The 26,059-nt window shown below is 43.2% G+C and overlaps 1 protein-coding gene across 40 annotated transcripts in view; it reads right to left on the bottom strand.

The window, feature by feature from the left end:
- The window catches only part of LOC112214694 (receptor-type tyrosine-protein phosphatase delta), a 905,847-nt gene that overhangs the window by 44,754 nt on the left and 835,034 nt on the right, over positions 1-26,059 (bottom strand). For 15 of the 40 annotated variants that reach the window (XM_042298333.1, XM_042298345.1, XM_042298336.1 and 12 more), the window contains 13 exons: positions 25,178-25,759; positions 23,277-23,422; positions 23,019-23,163; positions 20,919-21,224; positions 19,841-20,034; positions 13,884-13,910; positions 12,960-13,077; positions 11,459-12,046; positions 10,898-10,998; positions 9,414-9,670; positions 8,100-8,193; positions 4,057-4,266; positions 2,583-2,743 (listed from right to left, as the gene is read on the bottom strand). In XM_042298333.1, coding sequence (XP_042154267.1) covers positions 2,583-2,743; positions 4,057-4,266; positions 8,100-8,193; positions 9,414-9,670; positions 10,898-10,998; positions 11,459-12,046; positions 12,960-13,077; positions 13,884-13,910; positions 19,841-20,034; positions 20,919-21,224; positions 23,019-23,163; positions 23,277-23,422; positions 25,178-25,759 — 2,929 coding nt within the window. The remainder of the gene's footprint in view (positions 1-2,582; positions 2,744-4,056; positions 4,267-8,099; positions 8,194-9,413; positions 9,671-10,897; positions 10,999-11,458; positions 12,047-12,959; positions 13,078-13,883; positions 13,911-19,840; positions 20,035-20,918; positions 21,225-23,018; positions 23,164-23,276; positions 23,423-25,177; positions 25,760-26,059) is intronic. The other 25 variants (XM_042298352.1, XM_042298354.1, XM_042298355.1 and 22 more) reach the window with 4 other exon arrangements.

Below are 26,059 nucleotides of genomic sequence, written 5' to 3'. Positions count from 1 at the left end.
TCATTGTTGTGTAAATCTGCCTGGGTACAAACAGAAACCAGAGAAGCCCCCCTCTACGTTAATTCGATGCCCGAAAGTTAGTTCAATACTCTTCTCGGGTGCCTCTGACATTGCCCGTCCAACATGGAAGCCCTGGGACAACCAAATAGTCACACACACCTAACAATTTAAGGTAAATAGCCATAAGACTCAATGATGTTGGATTGGTATTGGTATTTTTAATGTTGGATTGATGTTGCTATGTTTAATGAATACCTATGCATTCAGGGATACTTCGCATGTTCTTGCGTGGTGTTGAGTGGACAACATACCTATTGATAGACTGACTATAAGCACAGATTCACCAAAGTCTTCTCTCAAGACTGATTCTCTCAGTAATGCGTTAATATGCTCTACAGTGTCATTCAATGTGGATGCTATGGAGACTGCTCCACGTGGCCCAAAGCAGTATTCACTCAAGGTTGAAAATAGACAAGGGAGAAGCTAGGATAGAGAGATGTGTCCTTGTGAAGCACCAGGGCAACAAGGGGTCAACCAAGCAAGCCAGGAGCGCGGTTCTCTTGTGTGCATTCGCATGCACTGACACGTAGCAGATACTCTGAGCACTCCCCTCCTACGCCTAACTGATGAGCGGTGACAGCAAACGGCCAGCTTCTGCCGGGGTTCCAGGACAAGAGATGCTCAGATTTTTTTCAGTGTGTGTGTGTGTGTGTGGACAGTGCCTTGCAGAAGTATTCATCCCCCTTGGCGTTTTTTCAATTTTGTTGCATTACAACAAAAATTTCAAATATTTGTTGTTGTTTTTTACGGAAAAGTGGTGCATGCAATATGTATTCAACCCCTTTGCTATGAAGCCCCTAAATAAGATCTGGTGCCACCAATTACCAATTAAGTCACATAATTAATTAAATGAAGTCCACCTGTGTGCAATCTAAGTGTCACATGATCCGTCACATGATCTCAGTATATATACACCTGTTCTGAAAGGCCCCAGAGTCTGCAACACCACTAAGCAAGGCGCATCACAAAGCAAGCGGCACCATGAACACCAAGGAGCTCTCCAAACAGGTCAGGGACAAAGTTGTGGAGAAGTACAGATCAGGGTTGGGTTATAAAAATATATCAGAAACTTTGAACATCCCATGAGGTACCATTAAATCCATTATTTAGAAAATTAAAAGTATATGGCACCACAACAAACCTGCCAAAAGAAGGCTGCCCACCAAAACTCACGGACCAGGCAAGGAGGGCATTAATCAGTGAGGCAACAAAGAGACCAAAGATAACCCTGAAGGAGCTGCAAAGCTCCACAGCGGAGATTGGAGTATCTGTCCGTAGACCCACTTTAAGCCGTACAATCCACAGAGCTGTGTTTTACGGAAGAGTGGCCAGAAAAAAAGCCATTGCTTAAAGAAAAAAATGAGCAAACACGTTTGGTGTTTGCCTAAAGGCATGTGGGAGACTCCCCAAACATATGGAAGAAGGTAGTCTGGTCAGATGAGACTAAAATTGAGCTTTTTGGCCATCAAGGAAAACGCTATTTCTGGCGCAAACCCAACACCTCTCATAACCCGAGAACGCCATGGTGGGAGCATCATGCTGTGGGGATGTTTTTCCATCGGCAGGGACTGGTCAAAATTGAAGGAATGATGGATGGTGCTAAATACAGGGAAATTCTTGAGGGAAACCTGTTTCAGTCTTCCAGAGAGTTGAGACTGGGACGGAGGTCCTTCCAGCAGGACAATGACCCTAAGCATACTGCTAAGGCAACACTCGAGTGGTTAAAAGGGAAACATTTACATGTCTTGGAATGGCCTAGTCAAAGCCCAGACCTCAATCCAATTGAGAATCTGTGGTATGATTTAAAGATTGCTGTACAACAGCAGGAACCCATCCAACTTGAAGGAGCTGGAGCAGTTTTGCCTTGAAAAATGGGCAAAAATCCCAGTGGCTAGATGTGCCTTTCTAGGGAGTTTTTCCTAGCCAACGTGCTTCAACACCTGCATTGCTTGCTGTTTGGGGTTTTAGGCTGGGTTTCTGTACAGCACTTTGATATATCAGCTGATGTACGAAGGGCTATATACATACATTTGATTTGGTTTGATTTGAAACTTAGAGACATACCCCAAGAGACTGGTAGCTGTATTGCTGCAAAAGGTGGCTCTACAAAGTATTGGGGGGGGGTTGAACAGTTACGCACGCTCAAGTTTTCTGTCTTATTTCTTGTTTGTTTCCCAATAAAAAAAATTGTGCTCGGCATGTTGTATAAATCAAATGATACAACCCCCCTAAAAATCTATTTAAATTCCAGGTTGTAAGGCAACAAAATAGGAAAAATGCCAAGGCAGGTGAATACGTTCGCAAGCCACCATATGTGTTTGATTGAGAGTGCTTGTGTACATGTAAATGTGTGTGTGTGTGATTGAAAGTGCATGTGTATATGTGTGTGCCTGTTCGTGTGATTGAGCGTGTATCTTTTCTGAAAGGTAGACTGTGTGTGATAGTGTATTTGAATGTGCTTAATATGTCTCTCTCTCTCACCTTTTTGTGTATGTGTGTGTGTCTCTTTCTCCAGTCCTTACCTCTTGTACAGGAGGATGGCGATAACGATGCAGATGATGAAGACAACAGCGAGCACTGGGCCCACCACCCAGATAAGTCCCTCCTCCTCGTCAATGATTGGCTGGGGGTCAAGGTCAGCTGACACAAGAGGGTCAGAGTAGGGGCTTGTGGCATACATGGTCTGGGAAGGAGAGGAAGGGGATTGGTATTACTCATAGTGGGATCATTTATTTAAATAAATAAAAACATTTAATAGGCTAGTAATTACATGTAAGTAGAATACAGCAGAGTAGAGTAGAGGACGAACTTGGGAAATTATTTTAGCACCACAATGTAGTTACCCAAGTTGTGCAGAATAGAATAGGAAATACTTTTGGCTGACTCCAATTCCACTATTCCTCTGCCTACTGTGACTTTGAAAACACATTTTGTGATCCCAGTTCAGACTAGGTTCCTTATCGTTCCTCAACATAAAATGATCTCCTCTACAGTGTCTAGAAAAACAACCTGCACTCTCTCACATCTCTATCCTCACAGAGGAACTCCGATCAATAGAACTCAGCCCTTCTGTGAGGCCACTGAAAGTTTCCAAGTTCAAAAGTTTCCAACTTTCATCTTAGAACACGTAGATTCGGTCAGTCTGACTTTCACAAAGACATTGGGACAACCTGTATGTGACGTCTACGCCACCATTAGCCTATTCAAAGTTATTGTGTCAATGCTAATTTACAAATTCACCTCTCCAAACGATATGGGTATGTTGAAATACTGTATCTCCAATATCTCTAATTTCTGCCCTGATTGAGTTCCGTCACGTCATTCTGAGGGGAACGAAATAAAGAGTGCTGTGGTGGACAAATTGGAGATTCCCTCCCATTTTGTCAGCCCACCCGCCTGCCGTTATCATCCTCCTTTACCTGTAGTCAGGACTTGCGGAGTCCAAGACAGACTGCTGTAGAACCTCCCAGCTCATCAAATACATCATTCTACCGTGTTTAGTCAACTAATCATGCCCCTTTCTCCTTTGACTCACACACACACGCACACACAGACACACACACACAAGCTGCAGTGGAGGAGATAAAGGCATTCGCCCGTAGGCGCGCAATTAAAGAGGAGTCCCGTTATAGAGATATTCCTGCGATTGGCAGGAGCCCCTGTGGAATTTCCCCTCTGCAGTAGCGGACTCCGTTCTTTGCCTTGGCCCTTTTTCAGAGACCGGAGCTCAAAAGGACTCGACGTAACGCATCCATCCAAGGGAGGTGCCCCCTGCCAAGACACAGTGGATTTGGGTCTTTGACGTTTAACATGCAACTTTAAGCATGAAGGCGAAAGATCCCTGGCAAAGGAAATCACCAGAGGGCCGTCTGTAGTGCCTGTTTGAACTAATTCCTTTATGGAGTGGGGTGTCTAAGAGAAGAGAAACAAAGGAAGAGAGAGAGAGAGAGAGAAAAGGTTTCTAAGAAAAAAAAGTATAAAAAGGCATATACTTACATTTTCAGAGATATCGAGGACAGCAAGCACAAAGAAGATGTACTCTTGGCCGTTGGCGAGCTGCTTGTTTTCAAAGTCACCATAGATCTTGGTGTCTCCCAGAGTGAAGTCGGTGGGAAGGTCTTTGAAGTAGGCAGCGATGTAGGCTTTGGGCTCAGCTTGCCTCCGGAAGCGAAGGCCTCGGCTTGTTCGGTTAATCTCTTTCAGCAGCTAAAAGTGAAGAGTAGAAATGATGCAGACAGTCGATAAAAAGGAACAAAGAGTTGTTTTACAGTCGCACAAACGTGGACACAAACACACAGAGATCAAATCTGTGTTACATCCCTCTTGATTACAAAAGCTCAAACTACTGATTGCAACGGAAGAGGAAATATTACCATTTGGATTTCATTTGTCTTACACGGCAAGGATTTTCGACATGTGTGGATTTTCCTAAATGAGATTCTAGAATAATCATATGTACTGTCAAACATTTGAAAAGGATTTTAAGTCATCAAAAATCCGATTTTGTAAAGAAAGGAGACAACGTTTTGATGTTCCAGTGGCTCTGCCGTTTCTGTGTGTGTGTGTGTTTGTGCGTGTACACGTGTGTGTATGTGCATGCATGTGTGTGTATTGTGTTCCTGACTGGCTCAGGGTGAAATCCTTGGCCCTGATGTCACAACACATTTTTATTTTTGGCTCCATTGGCGATATAAAGAGGACGAGGGTTAAAGTGTTAAGCATTGCATAACCTTTGAAGAAAAGAGAGGCAAATATGTTGTAAACTGACTCAATTTGCAGTACTTGTGGATAGGTAAGGATATATTACATTGATATATTCCTCAGATACCAGAACCATCACAATTGCATGATGGCTTATAGTCACTGGAATGCACTGATTTTAATTGTATATTAGCAAATACCCTGTGGCATGCAAAATAACAGGGGTTAATATAGGTGGGGTTACTCATTGAAAGTGCTAAGAGCACCAAATGTCCTATGTTTTTGATTTAACCGACCTGCAAGACCAGGTGTGTTGAATTTAGGCAATCACTTCACTGATCAATTAGCTCAGTTGGTCTGGTGTGGTGCCTAGTTGGAACAAAATCCTGCAGTACCTGCAGCACTCCAGGAACAGGTTTGCCTACCCCTGGCCTTAAGGTATCACTTAAACAACAATGCAATGGTGTTCTGTTCCTTGCTCAGCATGGGTAATTACATACACACACACACACCACCACTCCCATTATGTAAGTGGCCAGGAGCCTTACACAACATCCAAATCAAAATACAGGGGTGAGTCCCCAAGGCGACTGCATTGTATCATAACAGAAAAATGCTGCTTCAGCATATTCAAACCAGTCTAACCCCCTCTCAGCCCCCGTCTCCCCTAACGTCTCAAATTGCATTGTTGCACTGCACTAATAGGACGACCTGTCATTATTTACCTACTAGCAACACCAGGCAACCTGGACAGAATGTGAATGAGGTCACACTTTTACAATGGGAGTGTGATTGCTTCCGCACAAAAAAGGCAGAACTTGGCTTGCTCTTATGGGAAAGTGTAATGGTATGCAGTTCTACGCTCAAGTGTTATTGCTATAGGCTACAAGATAACGCTGATTCATGCCCAATGAAAACTGACATAAATAAGGGAATGTATGTAAGGGTTTCATGTCTGCTTGACTTCCCGAAATGAACACATCGTATCAACGTAAGCCAAGCCAGCTACTCGGTCAGAACTCTACCTCCATATCTCTCTCTCTCTCTCTGGAGTGTGTGTGCGCCTGTCAAGTGTCTGCACTGGCTTTGTCACAAGGGCCGGTGGCACTGTCCGATAATGTCTTCAATCATCTCCCATGTCAACACGGCTAAATCCAGCCGCCCTTGGGAAAAGTTGTGAAAAGGTGAGAGCCTGATATTGACAAACAAATCAATTCTGACGGGAGGGGGCGACTTTTGGGTAATCGTTCAAGGCGTGACACATCAGCCAAAATCGGCAGATGAGACTCAGCGAGACAACAGCATGGCTACCCAGACTATTGCATTGCCCCCCTCTTTTACACCGCTGCTACTCTCTGTTATCATCTATGCATTGTCATTTTTATAACTCTACCTGCATGTACATATTAACTCAACTAACCGTTAGTTGAGTTAATATGTACATGTAGGTAGAGTTATTAAAGTGACTGTGCATAGATGGTAACAGAGAATTGCAGCGGTGTAAAAGAGGGGGGGGGGGCAAGGCAAATAGTCTGGGTAGCCATTTGATTAGATTTTCAGGAGGCTTATGGCTTGGGGGTAGAAGCTGTTTAGAAGTCTCTTGGACCTAGACTAGGTGCTCCGGTACAGCTTGCCGTGCTGTAGCAGAGAGAACAGTCTATGACTAGTGTGGCTGAAGACTTTGACAATTTTTAGGGCCTTCCTCTGACACCGCCTGGTAGAGAGGTCGTGGATGGCGGGAGGCTTGGCCCAAGTGATGTACTGGACTGCTCGCACTACCCTCTGTAGTGCCTTGCGGTCGGAGGCCGAGCAGTTGCCATACCAGGCAGTGAGGCAACCAGTCAGGATGCTCTCGAGTGCAGCTGCATGTGGTGAAGAACCTTTTAAGGATCTGAGGACGCATGCCATCTCTTTTCAGTCTCCTGAGGGGGAAAAGGTTTTGCCGTTCCCTCTTCATGACTGTCTTGGTGTGGTTGGACCATGTTAGTTTGTTGGTGATGTGGACACCAAGGAACTTGAAGCGCTCAACCTGCTCCACTGCAGCCCCTTCGATGAGAAGGGGGCATGCTCGGTCCTCTTTTTCCTGTAGTCCACAATCATCTTGTTTGTCTTGATCACGTTGAGGGAGAGGTTGTTGTCCTGGCACCACATGGCCAGGTCTTTGACCTCCTCCCTATAGCCTGTCTCGTCATTGTCGGTGATCAGGCCTACCACTGTTGTGTCATCGGCAAACTTAATGATGGTGTTGGAGTCGTGCCTGGCTGTGCAGTCATGAGTGAACAGGGAGTACAGGAGGGGACTGAGCACGCACCCCTGAGTGGCCCCTGTGTTGAGGATCAGCGTGGCGAATGTGTTGTTACCTACTCTTGCCATCTGGGGGCGGCTCGTCAGGAAGTACAGGATCCAGTTGCAGAGGGAAGTGTTTAGTCCCAGGGTCCTTAGCTTATTGATGAGCTTTGAGGGCACTGTGGTGTTGAACGCTGAGCTGTCCAAAGACATTTCTGGAAGCGCTATCTGGAGACCCACTTACTGCAATTCATTGAATGCCATCCATAGTATCTTACGAGTGCTAGGAATGTTTCACATGTGTTAGGCAGGTGAGTGTGTGGTGTGGTGAGGGCCATTAACATAGCTGAAAGACGGTCTATATGCGTTTCACGCATCACAAAGAGCATGCACACTTTACGATTTGACGGCAAAATCCTTACGTAAGCTTTCTCCACTAATGTACCTGAGCATACACAGTGCATGAAAGCTTCTCAAATACCTAGACCGGCTAAATATAAATGTTGTCAAGTACTTTTGTGCATAACCAATGTGATACCTTTCCCTTGAATAAGGACAGACACAGAGGCCTGATGCAGCTCTTCAAGGTAATTTCAGTTGAGAGGGAGAGAGTGGGTGGGAAGGGGGAGGGGGGGGGTTGAGTTGCAGTGCACTTGATGACTACTCCATGTTCTACCTCATTTCCATATGAATAATGCTCTCTGCAGCTATTTGCATCAATCAACCAGCCCTGTCCCCAGGTTTCCCCACCCCCATCCTCTCCTATCTGCAGAGTTAAGAGCAGAGTTCTTCCTACCACCTTTCTTTTTAGTAAGACTTGAGAGAGTGATGAGACCTAGGCAGTCTCTACTGGATTTGGGTTGAAGTTAATTCCATTGTAATTCACTCAGTACTGAGTCGTCATTGTGAATAAGAATTTGTTCTTAACTGACTTGCCTAGTTTTAAAAAATTATAATAATATAGAGAATCCACAACAGGAATCGAATGGTAATGTCTAATAAGGACTTTTTGGAATCTTTATTCATTTCTTGGATTAGTTTGTGGTACCTACCTCTTCTAGGTTCATCTCATCTGGACTGTCCCAGGGTTTGTGGAACTTTCCTGTGCGCTGTTTCTTCAGAGGCACCACCACTATGTAGTATCCCCTAGAAAATGAGAGGGGAAAGAAAGAAAACAACACAAGCTTTTCAAGGTCATTGTCAGTTCACTCGACAATACGTTTACAATGCACAATTTTTACATGGTCACATGCTGAGTCTAGACAAAACAAACCAAGATCAAAGCATTCCGCTTCAGACACAACAATGTTTAGTCTCCATGGGGACCATAACACATCTTTTTGTTGAGCTTCCTACTAATCCTGTAGGTGTAATAGGGTAGGAGGCGTTGAGGACAACAGACAAAGGCAACAAATGATTGCGACATTAGCGAGTTACGCTAGACCGTTATCATTCCATTAAGAGTTGGTTTTCTTCCATGTTTGTCTTTTAATTGAAGCATGATCAGAAAAGTCGGGCACACTGTCACACCTCGCTGAAGACTCTGTGGGCTAATTAGCAGCCCTTCGCGAGGGAGAGAAGAGGAGCTGGAATTAGAGGGATTTTCATCCCCCCATCGGGCGGCAAGGGAGATAATAGCCTCTGCCAGACTTTTTTGAGGGCTTCTCCTGGCTGGGCACAGTGCTAGCTAGCTTTAGCCAGGAAGGCAGTGTGGCAGGCTAATGGGAAGCTAATTAGCTTAAGCTCTGGCACGGGGGAGAGTGGGCCCGAGCGCATCCAGCAAGATCAAAATCCGAAATGGGTTTGAAATGCCAGTCTACAATTGGATCTGCATGTTGGCCTTTTGACAACCCAGAGCTTATTTGGAAAGTCAGGGAGAGACATTACAAGACTTAATACTGGGGAGTGGGATAAATTGGATGGGGGAATGTATGGTGTCATCCTCTCTGTGTTGAGAAAGAGAGAACAAGAGGAACAGGCTTGATACAATGCAGTGAATGTAAAATGCAGAGTACAATTCTAAAGAAAGCAATGAAGTTCAGTGCTGATGTTCGGACCTTTCAAACCCTGTCAAACAAACAAAGTGGTGAGAAATCTGTGAAAAATCTTGTCCCTTTCAGTTATTAGATGCAACTATACAGAAAACGTAACAGCAATGTGAGTGACATTGAGCAATAAGGAGAAATAAGCTTTAATGGTATCATGCTGATATAATTGAACCAAAAGATGAGCTGAAGGTAAATAAATGGATTAGGTCAGCCACCGAGACACATTAATTAAGTGCAATCAAATTAGGCTAAATAGCCAGCTCTGTAAGTACAAGTCTGCAATTAGTGATAGCATTAGTTTTAATCCCCGCCACTCACCTGACTTTCTCTGAAGTCTGGACTGAGGGTAGCTCTACAGTGACTTTGCCATCCAAGTTGGTCTTGCCAATCAGGTAGGGCTTGGTGCGCAGGATGTCAGGGGCGGTCATGGTGGAGACGCGGTGCTGGAGACCGCCAGCGCTGTTGCCCCGGTTGGTTAGCAGGAAGGAGTACTGTGTCTCGGGCTGCAGACCCGTGATCAGCTTCTGAGTGAGCTTGCCGTCCACCTCCACGCTCTGGCCGTCATCGTAAAGGATCTGGATGTGCGATGGAAGGAAAGGGTGTGTGAATGTTGAGGATATGCACTAATTCGACACTTGAAGTCTGTTTAGTCAGGGACATGTCTGAACTTCTGCTCAATACGGTAGCTGGTTAACATATTTATATATAAGTGATAATCAACGAAGGGCTATGCATTCTACGTAAAATAATGAATGACGTGGAAGGTGTGTTCCACGACCTGCTAGCGGAGTCGAACTAATCTTCCACGGAGTTGGAATATTTTCCAGAGAACACATACAGCCCCGAGTTGATTGTCCCTTTTATACCATGGCTATAATTGAACACATTTGTCGCTAGACGCTAGACATGACACTGAAGTAGCTAGCAAGTTTACTAGAGACACTATATATAGAAAAGTATGTGGACACCCCTTAAAATGAGTGGATTTGGCTATTTCAGCCACACCCGTTGCTGACAAGTATATAAAATCGAGCACACAGCTACGCTATCTTTGGCAGTAGAATGACCTTACTGAAGAGCCCAGTGACTTTCAACGTGGCACAGTCATAGAATGCCACCTTTCCAACAAGTCAGTTCATCAAGTTTCAGCCCTGCTAAAGCTGCCCCGGTCAACTGTAAGTGCTGTTATTTTGAAGTGGAAATGTTTAGGAGCAACAATGGCTCAACCATGAAGTGGTAGGCCACACAAGCTCACAGAACGGGCCGAGTGCTGAAGCACATAGAGCTCAAAAATCATCTGTCCTTGGTTGCAACACTCACTACCGAGTTCCAAACCGCCTCTGGAAGCAAAGTTAGCACAAGAACTGCATAGTGCCAACAGCACCAATGCATAGTGCCATCTGTAAAGTTTGGTGGAGGAGGAATAATGGTCTGGGGCTGTTTTTCAACCCCATCGAACACCTTTGGGAAGATGTGGAACGCCGACTGCGAGCCAGGCCATGATTTTTAAATGAGATGTTCGACGAGCAGGTATCCACATACTTTTGATCATGTAGTGAAGCAACAGTAGTTGCCTTGCTAACCAAACAAACAGACTTGCTAGTTTAGCTAACCAAACCAATCAGTCCTAGCTTGCTATTATGAAAATTGAATTCAACAATACAAATAATGGTTTTAATTCAACTTTTGCTTTCAGGAAATAATGCACACTCTAGAAGGCCCTTTAAGCCAATCAGAAACAAGTAATATTTTCTGGATTGCTGTCCTCAAACATTGTTGACTAAAATACAAAAAGCTCTTACTGTGAAGGGCTGAGCTGCATTATAGTTGTCTGGGATCTCCCAGGTGAGGAGCACAGCTGTCTTCATGGCAGCTTTCACATGGAAATTTTTTGCAAACACTGCTGAAAGAAAGGGGGAGCAGATGATTTAGACACAAAACAAACAACCCTCTCTCATGGATTCCCGGAGCAACAAACCTCTTACCTGAACATGTTTCCCGTTACAACCCGTCTGAATCCAGCACGAGAGTGGTTTTAGCGGGGCTACAGTACTCCCATCTTACCTTAGCTTACTTTTATCTTACCTTTTAATTAACAGCAGCTCTTTAACCTAATGGCTCACCGTTGGCTTGGCTGACAAGACATCGGACACATATACTTACTCCACCTGTTCATGATATCTTTCTTTCTTATGGGGAGGGAGTGCTATGTATACATACAGATGATTTTAAAACAATCCTGAGATCGGATTAATCTGTTTGTTCTTCTGCCACTATGGCTTGACGACGTGGTTGCTGTTGGTGGTGGCTGTGGGGTGAAGTTGGATTTGTGGGCGGGAGGTTGAATTTCGGTGGGGTCCTACCTTGATCCAAGGGCTGTGTCCTGAACTGGACACTGGGGCTATAGGGGCCGGAGCCTTTGCTGGTGAAGGCACACATTTTGATATCGTAAGTGGTGTCTGCCTTGAGGCTGTCAAGGGTGATGGTGGACTCCGGGGCGGTGATGAAGAGTTCCGAGGGGCTCCGAGGGCTGTTGATGTCCTTGTACTGCAGGGCATACTTCACGATAACGCCATTGCGCTCCGCCAGTAACAGTGGATTCCAGCTCACCTGAATGGTGGTAGTAGTGCCACCCTCGGCTACAATGCTTTGTGGGAAGCCGCTAGGCATATCTTCAGGTGTGCTGATTTCTTTGACCGTCTCCTCGCCGAAGCCCACCTTGTTACGGGTGGACAAGCGGAAGGTGTATGATGCCCCCTTGTGGATCTCTTTGGTGGTGTAGTGGTTCTCACGCTCTGGGAACTCAATGATGGTCAGAGGGTCGACATCTTTGCGGCCGAAGCGGAGGCGGTAGCCCTGCAGGGGGCCGTGGGTTAAAGCCGGGGGGTGCCATTGGAGGAGGGCAGTGCCCATATTGGTGGGGCTGACCATGAGTCGTGGTTTTTCAGGTACTAAGAGAAGAGCAGTGACAAAACACAATTTTCAATACAAATACCATGCAAAGAAACCCTTCAAACTGCTATAGCATTTTAAAAGGAAGGAATATCCAACGGACATTACGACAATTATGAGAGGATGATGACATCCCAAAACAACCCAAGCCATAATGCATGACAGCAAAATCTGATCTCCTTTCCTACTAAGCGTAAAGGGTTGTCATTGCCTGATGCTGTTATGACTTCATGAGTAGGCAGGCTTACCCCACCAAGGGAGCAGTAGATAGCTAACACCCTGTTTGCATAAATGCTACTGCTGTTTGCTTTGATACCTAACCAATATGGCATACCTGTGAAGCCTTTACTGAGTGAAGGCTCCTATCCCCCCCACCCTACACACACACACACACACACACACACACACACACACACACACACACCATTTGTATCTGTACGCCGGTGGAGGCAGGTGGAAGGCTTTACAGACAAGATTAGACGACAGCGCAATTATATGTCAAAAACACACAGCAAAGTATTTCTGAATTGCCATTTGGATTGTGTCATGCCTCTCTCTCAAAAGAAACCAATGAGAGCAGAACAGACTGTCGGGCTGCCATTAATTCGGAAGTATTTTTCTTCCCCTATTTCCCCACCTGATTTTTCCATTAGTTCCTTAACCCCTGTGAGCATTCCAATGTCAAAGCGGCGGCTGAGCGGAATTACAATTGTTGTCATAATTGAGGTGGCAATTAGCCGCATTCACACTTTAATAGCCATGGGGGGAAAGGTCGATTAGCATTTTTTTTTGCTTCCTTTCACTGGGTGCAATTTTCACAGCTCTCTACAGCACAAATGCATTTTGGGATGATCACAGGGTACATTAGCAGAGGGGCAAGGGGAGATTTGTCAGTGATGACAGTTCCCTTACCTGCGCCAGTGGTGGTGATCAGCTTGGCCTTGCTGCGAGCTCCGTCTCCCTTTGTCGTGTAGGCTGCCACAGCAACTGAGTACATAGTCTCAGCCTGCAGCTCTGTGATGACCATTTCCTGTGGATTAGAATAATAGGGACTTTTAAGAACTCTTGCTTGGGATTGTGCTGCAATTTGGTAATTTTTGCGGGGTGGGGGTAATATTTTTGTGCATGCATTTATGCTGTAATTAATTCAGAGGACATTATCTCACAGATATCAGCTCACTAATTAGTGAATGACTGGCAATGAACATGGTTGGTACAAATCTGTCCTGCCACTATATAGTCCACCATCCTTTGCTCAATTCATATGATCTTTCGCTCCATGCATACAATCTGGACTGGTGGACGTGTCAGCATAGGTCACTTCATGCATTGAAAAGGCAAGGGTGTAAGTAGTGCAGTACCAATGGTAACTGTTGATGAATCGATACATGAGACCAAGTTGAAACACTGGACAGGGTGGATCAGGTATAGTAAAGGCAGTTTATTTTACAGAGTAGAGGTATCTGGCATAGCGTGCTGCACAGGAAATAGCACTTCATTACATAACATACAGTATTATATTTTTGAAAGTAGGTCCCCTTTCGAAAATCTTGTTTATTATAATCAACACCGCTAAGCATTCATGAAAAGCCTTGTAATGTTGGCTATGGATTTCTGTTAGTAAGCCATTCCATATCAATTTACAAGTAGAAAACAAGCAGTTAGAGTATGTTTTTCTCTTTTTGTCTTAGCTTGATTCAGAACAGTTAGGAGGTAATGTGAGGTTCAATACAGTCAAAACCATGCGAAGGTCAGGAACAGAGGAGACACAGAGCATGCAGGGGATCGAAGGGGGGAACGGGATTAACTCTGTATTAGGTCTCTGTATCTACTCACATGTTCAGTTGAATCATCATATTCCCACTGATTAAAATGTGAGAGAGAGGAAAGAAGAGAGAAAACAAAACAAAGGCAAAGTACAGAGTCAGCGGTCACTAGTGAGATAGTAGAGTACAGAGAACAGTAGAGGAGAAGCCACAGACAAGACACATATACTAACGGATGATTTTACCCCTAAGAGATTTCATTCACTGACCACCAATAAGTTATTGAATATGTCAGTTCCATTGCATTTAAGGATGTGTGATTCATCGCATTTCAATTAATGCCCTATACAGTTCATTCGGAAACTATTCAGACCCCTTCCCTTTTTCCACATTTTGTTACGTTAAGGATTTATTCTGAAATTGATTAAATTATTATTATTACTTTTTTTTACACACAATACCCCATAATGACAAAGCGAAAGTAGGTTTAGACATTATTGATGAAAAATAAATAAATAAATATTAATTTAGACCCTTTGCTATGAGACTCCGAAATTGAGCTCAGGTGCATCCCGTTTCCATTGATCATCCTTGAGATGTTTCTACAACTTGATTGGAGTCCACCTGTGGTAAATTGAATTGGTTGGACATGATTTAGAAAGGCACACACCTGTCTATATCAGGCCCCACAGTCAAAGGAATTGTCCGTAGAGCCCCGAGACAGGATTGTGTCGAGGCAAAGATCTAGGGAAGGGTACCAAAATCTGTCTGCAGCATTGAAGGTCCCCAAGAACACAGTGGCCTCCATCATTCTTAAATGGAAGAAGTTTGGAACCGCCAAGACTCTTCCTAGAGCTGGCCTGTCACGGTTGTTGTAATGAACAGACCAAGGGGCAGCGTGTGTAGAGTTCCACATCTTTATTACAGTGAAACTTCAAACAAAAAAACAATAAACCAACAACAAAAATGTGATATCAGTGGTGCTACAAGCACAAACACAAACAGAATATCACACAAAGCAGGTGGGAGAAAGGGCTTCCTAAATATGGGAACCATAAAACCCAGCCACATAGAAAATCAATGACTAGAACACCCCCCTAGTCACGCTCTGACCTAAACACCATAGAGAACCGATGGCTCTCTATGGTCAGGGCATGACAGTACCCCCCCCCACCTGAAACCAAATGGGGAAGGTAGGGGGTGACTAGAGTCGGTGGCGGCGCGGGTCGTAGCCTCCACCCGACCACGGATCCGGCCATGGAGCTGGGTTGGACGCCGTGACTGTACTGGGCACCGGCGCAGAGGAAGGCTCCGGCCATGGAGCTGGACACAAAGAAAAATCAATGACTAGAACACCCCCCTAGTCACGCTCTGACCTTAACACCATAGAGAACCGAGGGCTCTCTATGGTCAGGGCGTGACATGGCTGCCTGGCCAAACTGAGCAATCGGGGGAGAAGGGCCAAGAACCTGATGGCTACTCTGACAGAGCTCTGAATGCCACGTGTCACGTCTGGAGGAAACCTTGCACCATCCCTATGGTGAAGCACAGTGGTGGCAGCATCACGCTGTGGGGATGTTTTTCAGCGGCAGGGACTGGGAGACTAGTCAGGGTTGAGGCAAAGATGAATGGAGCAAAGTACAGATAGATCCTTGATGAAAACCTGCCCCAGAGCACTCAGGGCCTCGGACTGGGGTGAAGGTTGACCTTACAACAGGACAACAACCCTAAGCACACAGCCAAGACAACGCAGGAGTGGCTCTGGGACAAGTCCTCTGAATGTCCTTGAGCTGCCCATCCAGAACCCAGACTTGAACCCGATCGAACATCTCTGAAGAGACCTGAAAATAGCTGTGCAGTAACGCTCCCCATCCAACCTGACAGAGCTTGAGAGGATATGCCGAGAAGAATGGGAGAAACTCCCCAAATGCAGGTTTGTCGCATCATACCCAAGAAGACTCAAGGCTGTAATTGCTGCCAAAGGTGCATCAACAAAGTACTGAATAAATGCTATGAATACTTTTGTACAGTGCCTTGCAAAAGTATTCACCCCCCTTGATGTTTTTCCTATTTCATTGCATTACAACCTGTAATTTAAATTAATTTTTATTTGGATTTCATGTAATGGACATTCACAAAATAGTCCAAATTGGTGAAGTGAATGAAAAAAATAACTTGTTTTAATTTTTTTTCTATAAATAAAACAGAAAAGTGGTTTGTGAATATGTATTCACCCCCTTTGCTATGAAGCCCCTAAATACAGTGCCTTGCGAAAGTATTCGGCCCCCTTGAACTTTGCGACCTTTTGCCACATTTCAGGCTTCAAACATAAAGATATAAAACTGTATTTTTTTGTGAAGAATCAACAACAAGTAGGACACAATCATGAAGTGGAACGACATTTATTGAATATTTCAAACTTTTTTAACAAATCAAAAACTGAAAAATTTGGTGTGCAAAATTATTCAGCCCCCTTAAGTTAATACTTTGTAGCGCCACCCTTTGCTGCGATTACAGCTGTAAGTCGCTTGGGGTATGTCTCTATCAGTTGTGCACATCGAGAGACTGAAATTTTTTCCCATTCCTCCTTGCAAAACTGCTCGAGCTCAGTGAGGTTGGATGGAGAGCATTTGTGAACAGCAGGTTTCAGTTCTTTCCACAGATTCTCGATTGGATTCAGGTCTGGACTTTGACTTGGCCATTCTAACACCTGGATATGTTTATTTTTGAACCATTCCATTGTAGATTTTGCTTTATTTTTTGGATCATTGTCTTGTTGGAAGACAAATCTCCGTCCCAGTCTCAGGTCTTTTGTAGACTCCATCAGGTTTTCTTCCAGAATGGTCCTGTATTTGGCTCCATCCATCTTCCCATCAATTTTAACCATCTTCCCTGTCCCTGCTGAAGAAAAGCAGGCCCAAACCATGATGCTGCCACCACCATGTTTGACAGTGGGGATGGTGTGTTCAGGGTGATGAGCTGTGTTGCTTTCACGCCAAACATAACGTTTTGCATTGTTGCCAAAAAGTTCAATTTTGGTTTCATCTGACCAGAGCACCTTCTTCCACATGTTTGGTGTGTCTCCCAGGTGGCTTGTGGCAAACTTTAAACAACACTTTTTATGGATATCTTTAAGAAATGGCTTTCTTCTTGCCGCTCTTCCATAAAGGCCAGATTTGTGCAATATACGACTGATTGTTGTCCTATGGACAGAGTCTCCCACCTCAGCTGTAGATCTCTGCAGTTCATCCAGAGTGATCATGGGCCTCTTGGCTGCATCTCTGATCAGTCTTCTCCTTGTATGAGCTGAAGGTTTAGAGGGACGGCCAGGTCTTGGTAGATTTGCAGTGGTCTGATACTCCTTCCATTTCAATATTATCGCTTGCACAGTGCTCCTTGGGATGTTTAAAGCTTGGGAAATCTTTTTGTATCCAAATCCGGCTTTAAACTTCTTCACAATAGTATCTCGGACCTGCCTGGTGTGTTCCTTGTTCTTCATGATGCTCTCTGCGCTTTTAACGGACCTCTGAGACTATCACAGTGCAGGTGCATTTATACGGAGACTTGATTACACACAGGTGGATTGTATTTATCATCAATAGTCATTTAGGTCAACATTGGATCATTCAGAGATCCTCACTGAACTTCTGGAGAGAGTTTGCTGCACTGAAAGTAAAGGGGCTGAATAATTTTGCACGCCCAATTTTTCAGTTTTTGATTTGTTAAAAAAGTTTGAAATATCCGAAAAAAGTCGTTCCACTTCATGATTGTGTCCCACTTGTTGTTGATTCTTCACAAAAAATACAGTTTTATATCTTTATGTTTGAAGCCTGAAATGTGGCAAAAGGTCACAAAGTTCAAGGGGGCCGAATACTTTCGCAAGGCACTGTAAGATATGGTGCAACCAATTACCTTCAGAAGTCACATAATTAATTAAATAAAGTCCACCTGTGTGTAATCTAAGTGTCACATGATTTGTCACATGATCTCAGTATATATACACCTGTTCTGAAAGGCCCCTGTCACGCCCTGGTCTTAGTATTTTGTGTTTTCTTTATTATTTTGGTCAGGCCAGGGTGTGACATGGGTTTTTTATGTGGTGTGTTTTGTCTTGGGGTTTTTCATAGGTATTGGGATTGTGGCTTAGTGGGGTTTTCTAGCATAGTCTATGGCTGTCTGGAGTAGTTCTCAATCAGAGGCAGGTGTTTATCATTGTCTCTGATTGGGAACCATATTTAGGCAGCCATATTCTTTGAGTGTTTCGTGGGTGATTGTTCCTGTCTCTGTGTTAGTTTGCACCAGCATAGGCTGTTTCGGTTTTCATGTTACGTTTATTGTTTTTGTATTGTTCGTGTTTATTCGGTTATTAAACATGTATCAAAATTACCACACTGCATTTTGGTCCGATCCTTGCTACACCTCTTCGTCAGAGGAGGAGATAGAAGAAAACTGTAACAGCCCCACACTCTGCAACACCACTAAGCAAGGGGCACCACCAAGCATGCAGCACCATGAACACCAAGGAGCTCTCCAAAGAGGTCAGGGACAAAGTTGTGGAGAAGTACAGATCAGGGTTGGGTTATAAAAAAATATCAGAAACTTTTAACATCCCACGGAGCACCATTAAATCCATACACTCCACAGAGCTGGGCTTTACAGAAGAGTGGCCAGAAAAAAAAGCCATTGCTTAAAGAAAAAAATAAGCAAACACTTGGTGTTCGCCAAAAGGCATGTGGAAGACTCCCCAAACATATGGAAGAAGGGATTCTGGTCAGATGAGACTAAAATTTTTGGCCATCAAGGAAAACGCTATATCTGGCACAAACCCAACACCTCTCATCACCCTGAGAATACCATCCCTGTGGGGATGTTTTTCATCGGCATGGACTGGGAAACTGGTCAAAATTGAATGAATCATGGATGGCGCTAAATACAGGGAAATTCTTGAGGGAAACCTGTTTCAGTCTTCCAGAGATTTGAGACTGGGATGGAGGTTCACCTTCCAGCAAGAAAATGACATACTGCTAAAGCAACACTCGAGTGAATTAAGGGGAAACATTTACATGTCTTGGAATGGCCTAGTCAAAGCCCAGACCTCAATCCAATTGAGAATCTGTGGTATGACTTAAAGATTGCTGTACAACAGCAAGAACCCATCCAACTTGAAGGAGCTGGAGCAGTTTTGCCTTGAAGAATGGGCAAAAATCCTAGTGGTTTGATGTGACAAGCTTATAGAGACATATCCCAAGAGACTTGCAGCTGTAATTGCTGCAAAAGGTGGCTCTACAAAGTATTGACTTTGGGGGGTGAAACTTTCAGTTTTTTTGTTTGTTTCACAATAAAAAATATTTTGCATCTTCAAAGTGGTAAGTATGTTGTGTAAATCAAACGATACAAACCCCCCAAAAAATCTATTTTAATTCCAGATTGTAAGGTAACAAAATAGGAAAAATGCCAAGGGGTGAATACTTTCGCAAGGCATTGTAAATGTGATATCAGTTTTTTTATATTACATTCACAAAAATTTCTAAAAAACAGTTTTTGCTTTGTCATTATGGGATAATGTGTTCAGTTGATGTGGGGGACAAAAACAATTTAATCAATTTTAAAATAAGGCTGTAACGTAACAAATTGTGTAAAAAGTCAAGTGGTCTGAATACTTTCCGAATGCACTGTAGTTCCTGTGATTGTTTCTACTAGATAATGAGAGTAACATATGGTGAGTCCCATACTGCGTAGGTCTATTCCTATAAATGCACACCAATGTATGAATGTGTATCTATCATATATTTACTCAATGGGTGACTCAGTTTCAAAGATCCTGAGAAAAACTAATTGGTGTCATCAGGTTTAAACCATATCGTAAAAACGTGTGGTTTTAACCACACTTTATACGGCTTAGTACTGTATCCTTGTATTTTCACTCTGGCAGGTGTGACTCTTATGCTCTGTCCTTGTGTCAGAGAACTTCTCAAGGTGAGAGAACCTGAGAGTTTTGGGCGGAAGGCGGAGGAGGAGGGTGCTTACCTGCGCATCGTCAATCAAGATGTCCTTGATGGCTGGCTGTCCCATGGGCTCCCCATTAACCATCCTGACATAGTGCACCTGGTACCCTCGGATCTGCCCGTGCTGCTTGGTGGGCATCGGCGAGCGCCAGATTACTTTTATTGACGTAGAGTTGACAGTCTCCACCTCGACTTTACGAGGCGGGCCGCTGGGAACTGGAGGAACACCATGGGATAAAAGAAAGAAGGTCAAGATTATAGAGAACCCCTTCTCCCCTTTTAATTTCTGGCCAACTCCAAAGAGCAAAATGCTGGGGTGAAAAAATCTACAAAAGGGGAGCATACGGCAACAAGCACTGTATGATATCAATATTTCAACAATGGCAAGGGAAAAGAAAAACAACCCCAAAAACAGGTCTGACAATTGACCTAATCTGGAAACATTCAAAAATGGGAGTAGTGGATTAAAAACATGGAATAAAAATGTGTTTGTTAAAATTGAAAAGAGGAGCCAAAGGGGATGCTTCAAAAGCTTGAAGCACCCTGCAAGAATTTTGGCTATGAAGCGTGAAGAAAAAGTTAAATAAAATATATATTTTTAAAAATGTGTTGTTTTTTTGGCCAATTAAAAAAATAACCTTCCCTTTCCAATGTCCATAAATTCACATTTAGTCAAATTCATTAAAAAAACTGTTAAAATCTCAAGTTTTTTTCTCATACAAAAAAAAGACAGTTTGGGACTGGAAGTCAAAGGCCTGAAGTGCTTCAATGCAGGAGAAAATGCCATACCATATGTTGAAATTGAGTATTAGGGGATAAAGGCAGAAAAATACTGACAAAAAGTTAAATGAGCTTTACAAAAAAGTTAGGGCAGTCTGTTCAGTAAAAAAAAAGTTGCACAGAAGTGGTCCAAGTTAGTAAAAGTGGGCTCATAATGAGAGTTAGGATTGTTGCCAACTTTGATAGAAGCAGGAGGAAGAAGAAGAGAGGGATGCTAAGTCAGAGGGACTGTTAATGCTGTTAGACAGTTTCTGAAGGGGGTTAGAGGTTAGAGGGCAGACTGGATTTGCAACTGGGGCAGCGGTTTCGGAAAAACATACCATCCTCCTCGGTGCGGATGAGTTGTGGTAAGCTTTCAGGTCCTTCACCCACATCTGTGTGAGCAGTCACTGTTACACGGTATTCCGTCCATTTTTCCAAGTGTTCCAAGAGGTACTGGGAGCTTTCTGGAGGGATGTCGGATATTTTTCGGGTGGTGGTGTCCTCCCCTTCAGTGGCGGCGTATTGGACGGCATACTTAACTATGATCCCATTCTGTAAGTCCGTAGGAGGAGGCCGCCAACTTACCAGGATATTGGTGGAGCTGGGGCTAGAGCACTTGATATCCTGAGGCGGAGCTGAGGGCTCTGATTGGAGGAGTGGATAGGAAGAGGAGCAGGGTTTTGTTTGATTGGATCAACCATTTTAGTTGTGGTTTTGTTTGTTTCGAGGAGGGGTTTCACAGGTAGGTTGAAGTTTTTTTGGGTTGGGATGATGGTGGTGGAAACAAACAAAGAATAAAGAAAAGGGAAAGGGAAAATAAATATGACATGAGGATGAAGCACAAGCACTGAAACAATGTTTGCAAAGAAGTGGTACCAAAATCAATGAGGTTTCACAATCAAGATGAGACAAAAGGCAAGACAAAAGACTAACACTTTTTCAAACAAGGTCAACTCAATTAATAAAAACACATACAATGAGGATGTATGGGTGGGGTTGTCATGAGATAATAGGACACCTTCACAATATGTAACCTACCTTTGTAAATGAAAAATGTGACATTCTTTCCTAAAAACTATTATCACTCTAGGGATTCATATCTTCGGCTTATAACCAAGACTAAGCCCAAATTTCATATAAACTTATCAAATGACTGCTCAGTAAAAGTTCTCTTGATCACATAAAATCCTAATAAATTCCAACCAAATATCATAAATTTGCCAAGCAGTTACCACAAATCCAAAAACATAAAGGTTGATGCTTAAACTCTAGCAAGGTGTAAAAAGTTGTATTGGTCACCAACCTTTCCGAAGCCTGTTGGTTTGTGGTAAAAGCCTGATCGTACAAAAGAGAACTTCCCAAGGTGATATGACTGACTTTTGAAAGTCTCAACACATTGGCATGCAGACATCTTTTCTTGATACCTCCCATCGCGTTAGGACTTTTTGAACTTAATACCTACCTGTTCTCTGCCTTTTTGTCTTGCACAGACCTCCAGTTTATTTTAAATATATTAAAAATAATATTTCAAATCAGTTTTTGAAATGAAATGTTCTATTTTCTAATAGTCAATACACTACTTGTTTGTACCTAGCTTTCAATTTGGTGCCTTGATCAATTTTGTCATTTCAATAAACCTGAGGTCTTATTGTGTGGAAAAACGGTAATTCTCTATTTTCAGTGATACTACTTGCTTTTGAGCTTTCTATGGAATTTGTAGTCCATCCAATTGTTTGTAAAAAAAAGAATTGTTAAGGGGTTGGCATTACCAATTATGCTACTGAGAAAGGGAAACCCCTCTGACCTCCAGATAAAATGGGCAGAATTTTATTTCCATAGAAAGCTCAGTCTCAATACGCAAATACTCTGACGTGGCTTACATGCAAAATCAAGAGACAAGGCTTCCAATAGCGGGATAACATGCACTTTTGTTAATCAAAAACAACAGACAGTCAGATAAATAGGAAATATATTTTTTATGAATAATTCAAAGCTCTATTTTTGGTTGGGATGTTTTACACATCAAAGATGTTGAAGAGGAGTAGATTCTGTATATAGTTTGACCTTGTCTGTTGACTTCACAGGAGAGCCCTAGTGAACTCTGTCCATGTAGCCATTTCAAAGTTAATAGATGCATTGTCAGATAGACAACAAAACACACTGTTTCAGCTCCAATTGTTGCAGAATTAACCCATTTTCAAGGTCATCCACCGCTTTCGATGACATTTATTTTTATTAAGAGTTATCAATCTCTTTCGATGACATTTATTTATGTCATTGACCTGTTTTTGGCAAAAGGTATTGGAATTAGCGGATGTAATTCTAAATTGGCCAAGGTAGATGCGTTTGAAAATGTAATTATGTGTTTTCTCTCCAAGGAGTTTCCACATCCAGTGGTAAACTGTCTGGCCAGAGCTGAGATATGGAAGAGGACCTACGTGTTTGAGGGGTTTCTGCGGAGATCTCATTGGTGTAGGCCCCGATACCGTGCTTACTGCGCGCGGCTAGCTGGAAAGTATAAGTAGTGAAGGGCTTCAAATCCTTCAGAAGGTACGTGGTGGTAGGCTCAAAGCTGATGCGTTTCTGTTGAGAAAATGGTATGTCATCAGTTCAGGACTTCAAAAAAACGTGTACCATTGGACGTAAGATATATTTGGGCCAGTATAGCTGATTTTTTAATATGAGAAACCATTTACCTCCTCCTTGTCATCCCCCTTCTTGTACAGAAGTTCATATCCCATGATTTGATTGTCTTGTCCGGTCTGTGCTGGGGCTATCCAAGATAGTAGTATGCTTGTTTCAGATTTGGCTTCCCCTTTGAAGTCGGTCGGTTGAGAAGGGACTGGGAAAGCAATACAAATACACATTTGGCCCACTAAACCAATGATACTCATTGCAACGCCCACCATACCGCTGCTAAAGGTATTTCACGAGTGCTGCTGCGGCTATTTTTTACTACTAATAACATTAGCAGTAACTTGTTATTAATACATTATTACTATTACCTGTGATTGCAACTACCTGTTATTACTATGCAATTACTGTTATTTCCCTAAACAGACACAATTTCATCATATTGGATGACAAAATAATTTAAGGAAAACAAGTTTAAATATATATGATTGGCAGTCTAAATTATGCTCAAGAACTATTCAAGTTCTCAAGTCTGATTTTATACTTAAGCAATAATACATGCGAGGCCATGTGTTATGCATTTTTTATCATGGCTGGGACGTGGTCATAGCCACAGGGCGAAACAGGGTGGGATAGACCACCACAGCCATGAAAATGTCATAACACATGGACTCGAGTGTATTATTGCTTTTATAAAATGAGTTACCAGCATTAAAAAAATCTAGATTATTTCCTAAACCATCCATTCAACTAAGTGCTATTTTAGGCATTCTCTGATCGTTAGTTCTATTCGTATTGAATGCCATGTAAAGCAAAACTACCCAAGCGCTGGATGATAGTTCCAGAACTTTGCAGGTTGCTATGACAAACAAAAATGAAATGTTTGCTATGGAGGCTCATTCCCCACTTGCTAACTAGCCAACTACACAGCTAACACAATCACTTCATAATGAAGCTGCAAAGACAGCTAACTAGCTGCATTTCATTTCGTTTTACCTGTCTCTCTATTTACTTTCCTTTGTATTTATCAATAAAAATGATGCGGATTCATGATTTTGAGTGGCTGAGAAAAGCTGCCTGCCTGAATTTGAATATTACAACAATGTTGCAAATGACGGAGATAATGTCTAGATACTTTTTACAGTGATCAAGTTTATAAGTTGCATGTCTGGGCAGATGAGACAGTGGATCTGTAAAAGTAGTAGTAGCAGTAGTACATTGCTAGGTAACGACTTAAACAATGGCACATTTTATGAATGTACTGGGCATGTGTATATTGTGTAGTATATCACAGGCAGGATAGGCTCTAACAATAGGAATTCCAAACCACTTGTTGTATAATTAAGCAATAATGTCCAAGGGGGTGTGGTATACGGCCAATATACCACAGCTAAGGGCAGTTATTATAGCCCTTAGCCATGGTATATTGGCAATATACCACAAACCCCCGAGGTGCCTTATTGCTTTTATAAACTGGCTACCAACGTAATTAGAGCAGTAAAAATAAATGTTTTGTCATACCCGTGGTATATGGTCTGATATACCACGGCTGGCAGACAATCAGCATTCAGGCCTTGAACCACCTAGTTTATAATGTTTAATAAACTATGATTTTTGTCATTCAGAATGCCAAATGAAAATTGTTTGGCACTCAAGATCAAGTGCGTGCCAAAAAGAGATTTCAAATGTGTTTACTGCTGTGGTCAGAAACAAGGATACTTTTATCTGACTAAAAAGACTGAGTGAGTGATGTGCTTTCCCAAGAAGACACATGGCTGTCAAATTAGCCTGTTGATATTCTCTCCCTTGTAGAGTTAGATGATTTGTTTGTTTACTCATAACTCACAGATTGCGGTTCTTCAGTTCTTTTAAGATTTATAGCCCAACTCATATACAGTTAACATAATTGGCAATTTAAAGGCTTTGGTCCACAAAAACACACATAGGCCACACACAATCTTACCTCCCGTCTTGGCTATGATCTGGAGATCTGCAGAGAGAGGTCCATCACCCACAGACGTGTAGGCCAGGACCTTAATGTAATAGGTCTTGTTGGGGATGAGGCCCTGAATGGTGAGGAAGTTTGATCCACGCACTATCTGCTTCTCCCATGTGTTGACTTGCTGCGCAGAGTCCATGGTGTAGTAGACACGGTAGCCCATAATTTGCCCGTTGGCCTCCTCTGGTTCGTCCCAGTGGATAATAGCCGTGGTGGAGCTGAGCATACGACCCCTGACCTGCCTGGGCGCCGTGCTGGGTGCTTGCTCAGCCGTCTTGGCCTCGATGTCCTCGCTGGGCGGCCCACGCCCGATGTTGTTCACCGCCAGCACCCGGAACTCATAGTCCGAGTAAGGACTGAGGCCGCCCACGCTGTAGCGAGTGGTGGCCACGCCGTCGATCTCCTTGTATGTGTCCTCTGAGAACTTGGACTTGTGCTGGATGATGTAGTAGGAGACAGGCTCAGGGTTGCCTGAGTCCCACGTCAGCGTGATGCTCGTGGCCGTGCGCTCCGTCACCACGGGAATGCCGGGAGGCTTGGGCAATGCTGGAAAAACAAACAGATAACATATATATATATAGGTAAGGGATAATACGTTCTATGTATTTCAATCCAAGATGGTGTAGCAGTCAGACGTCTTTGTCCTTCATCTTGCCGTGTCCCATGTATAATTTTTTATCTATCTTTTTCTTCACATATGTTTTAAAACTATTTTTCTAAACCTCAACTTCAAAATACTCTCCTGCAACTCGCCTCACCCAATGTGGTGTGGATCTGTTTTATTCTAAAGTATTTTTATTTACCTCTGAACCAGAATCCCCCAACAGCAGCTAGCCAGCTCACAAG

The sequence above is a fragment of the Oncorhynchus tshawytscha genome, linkage group LG15 (genome assembly GCF_018296145.1).
Source record: "Oncorhynchus tshawytscha isolate Ot180627B linkage group LG15, Otsh_v2.0, whole genome shotgun sequence".
NCBI classification, from domain to species: domain Eukaryota; kingdom Metazoa; phylum Chordata; class Actinopteri; order Salmoniformes; family Salmonidae; genus Oncorhynchus; species Oncorhynchus tshawytscha.
This window is presented reverse-complemented; position numbering and strand designations above follow the sequence as displayed.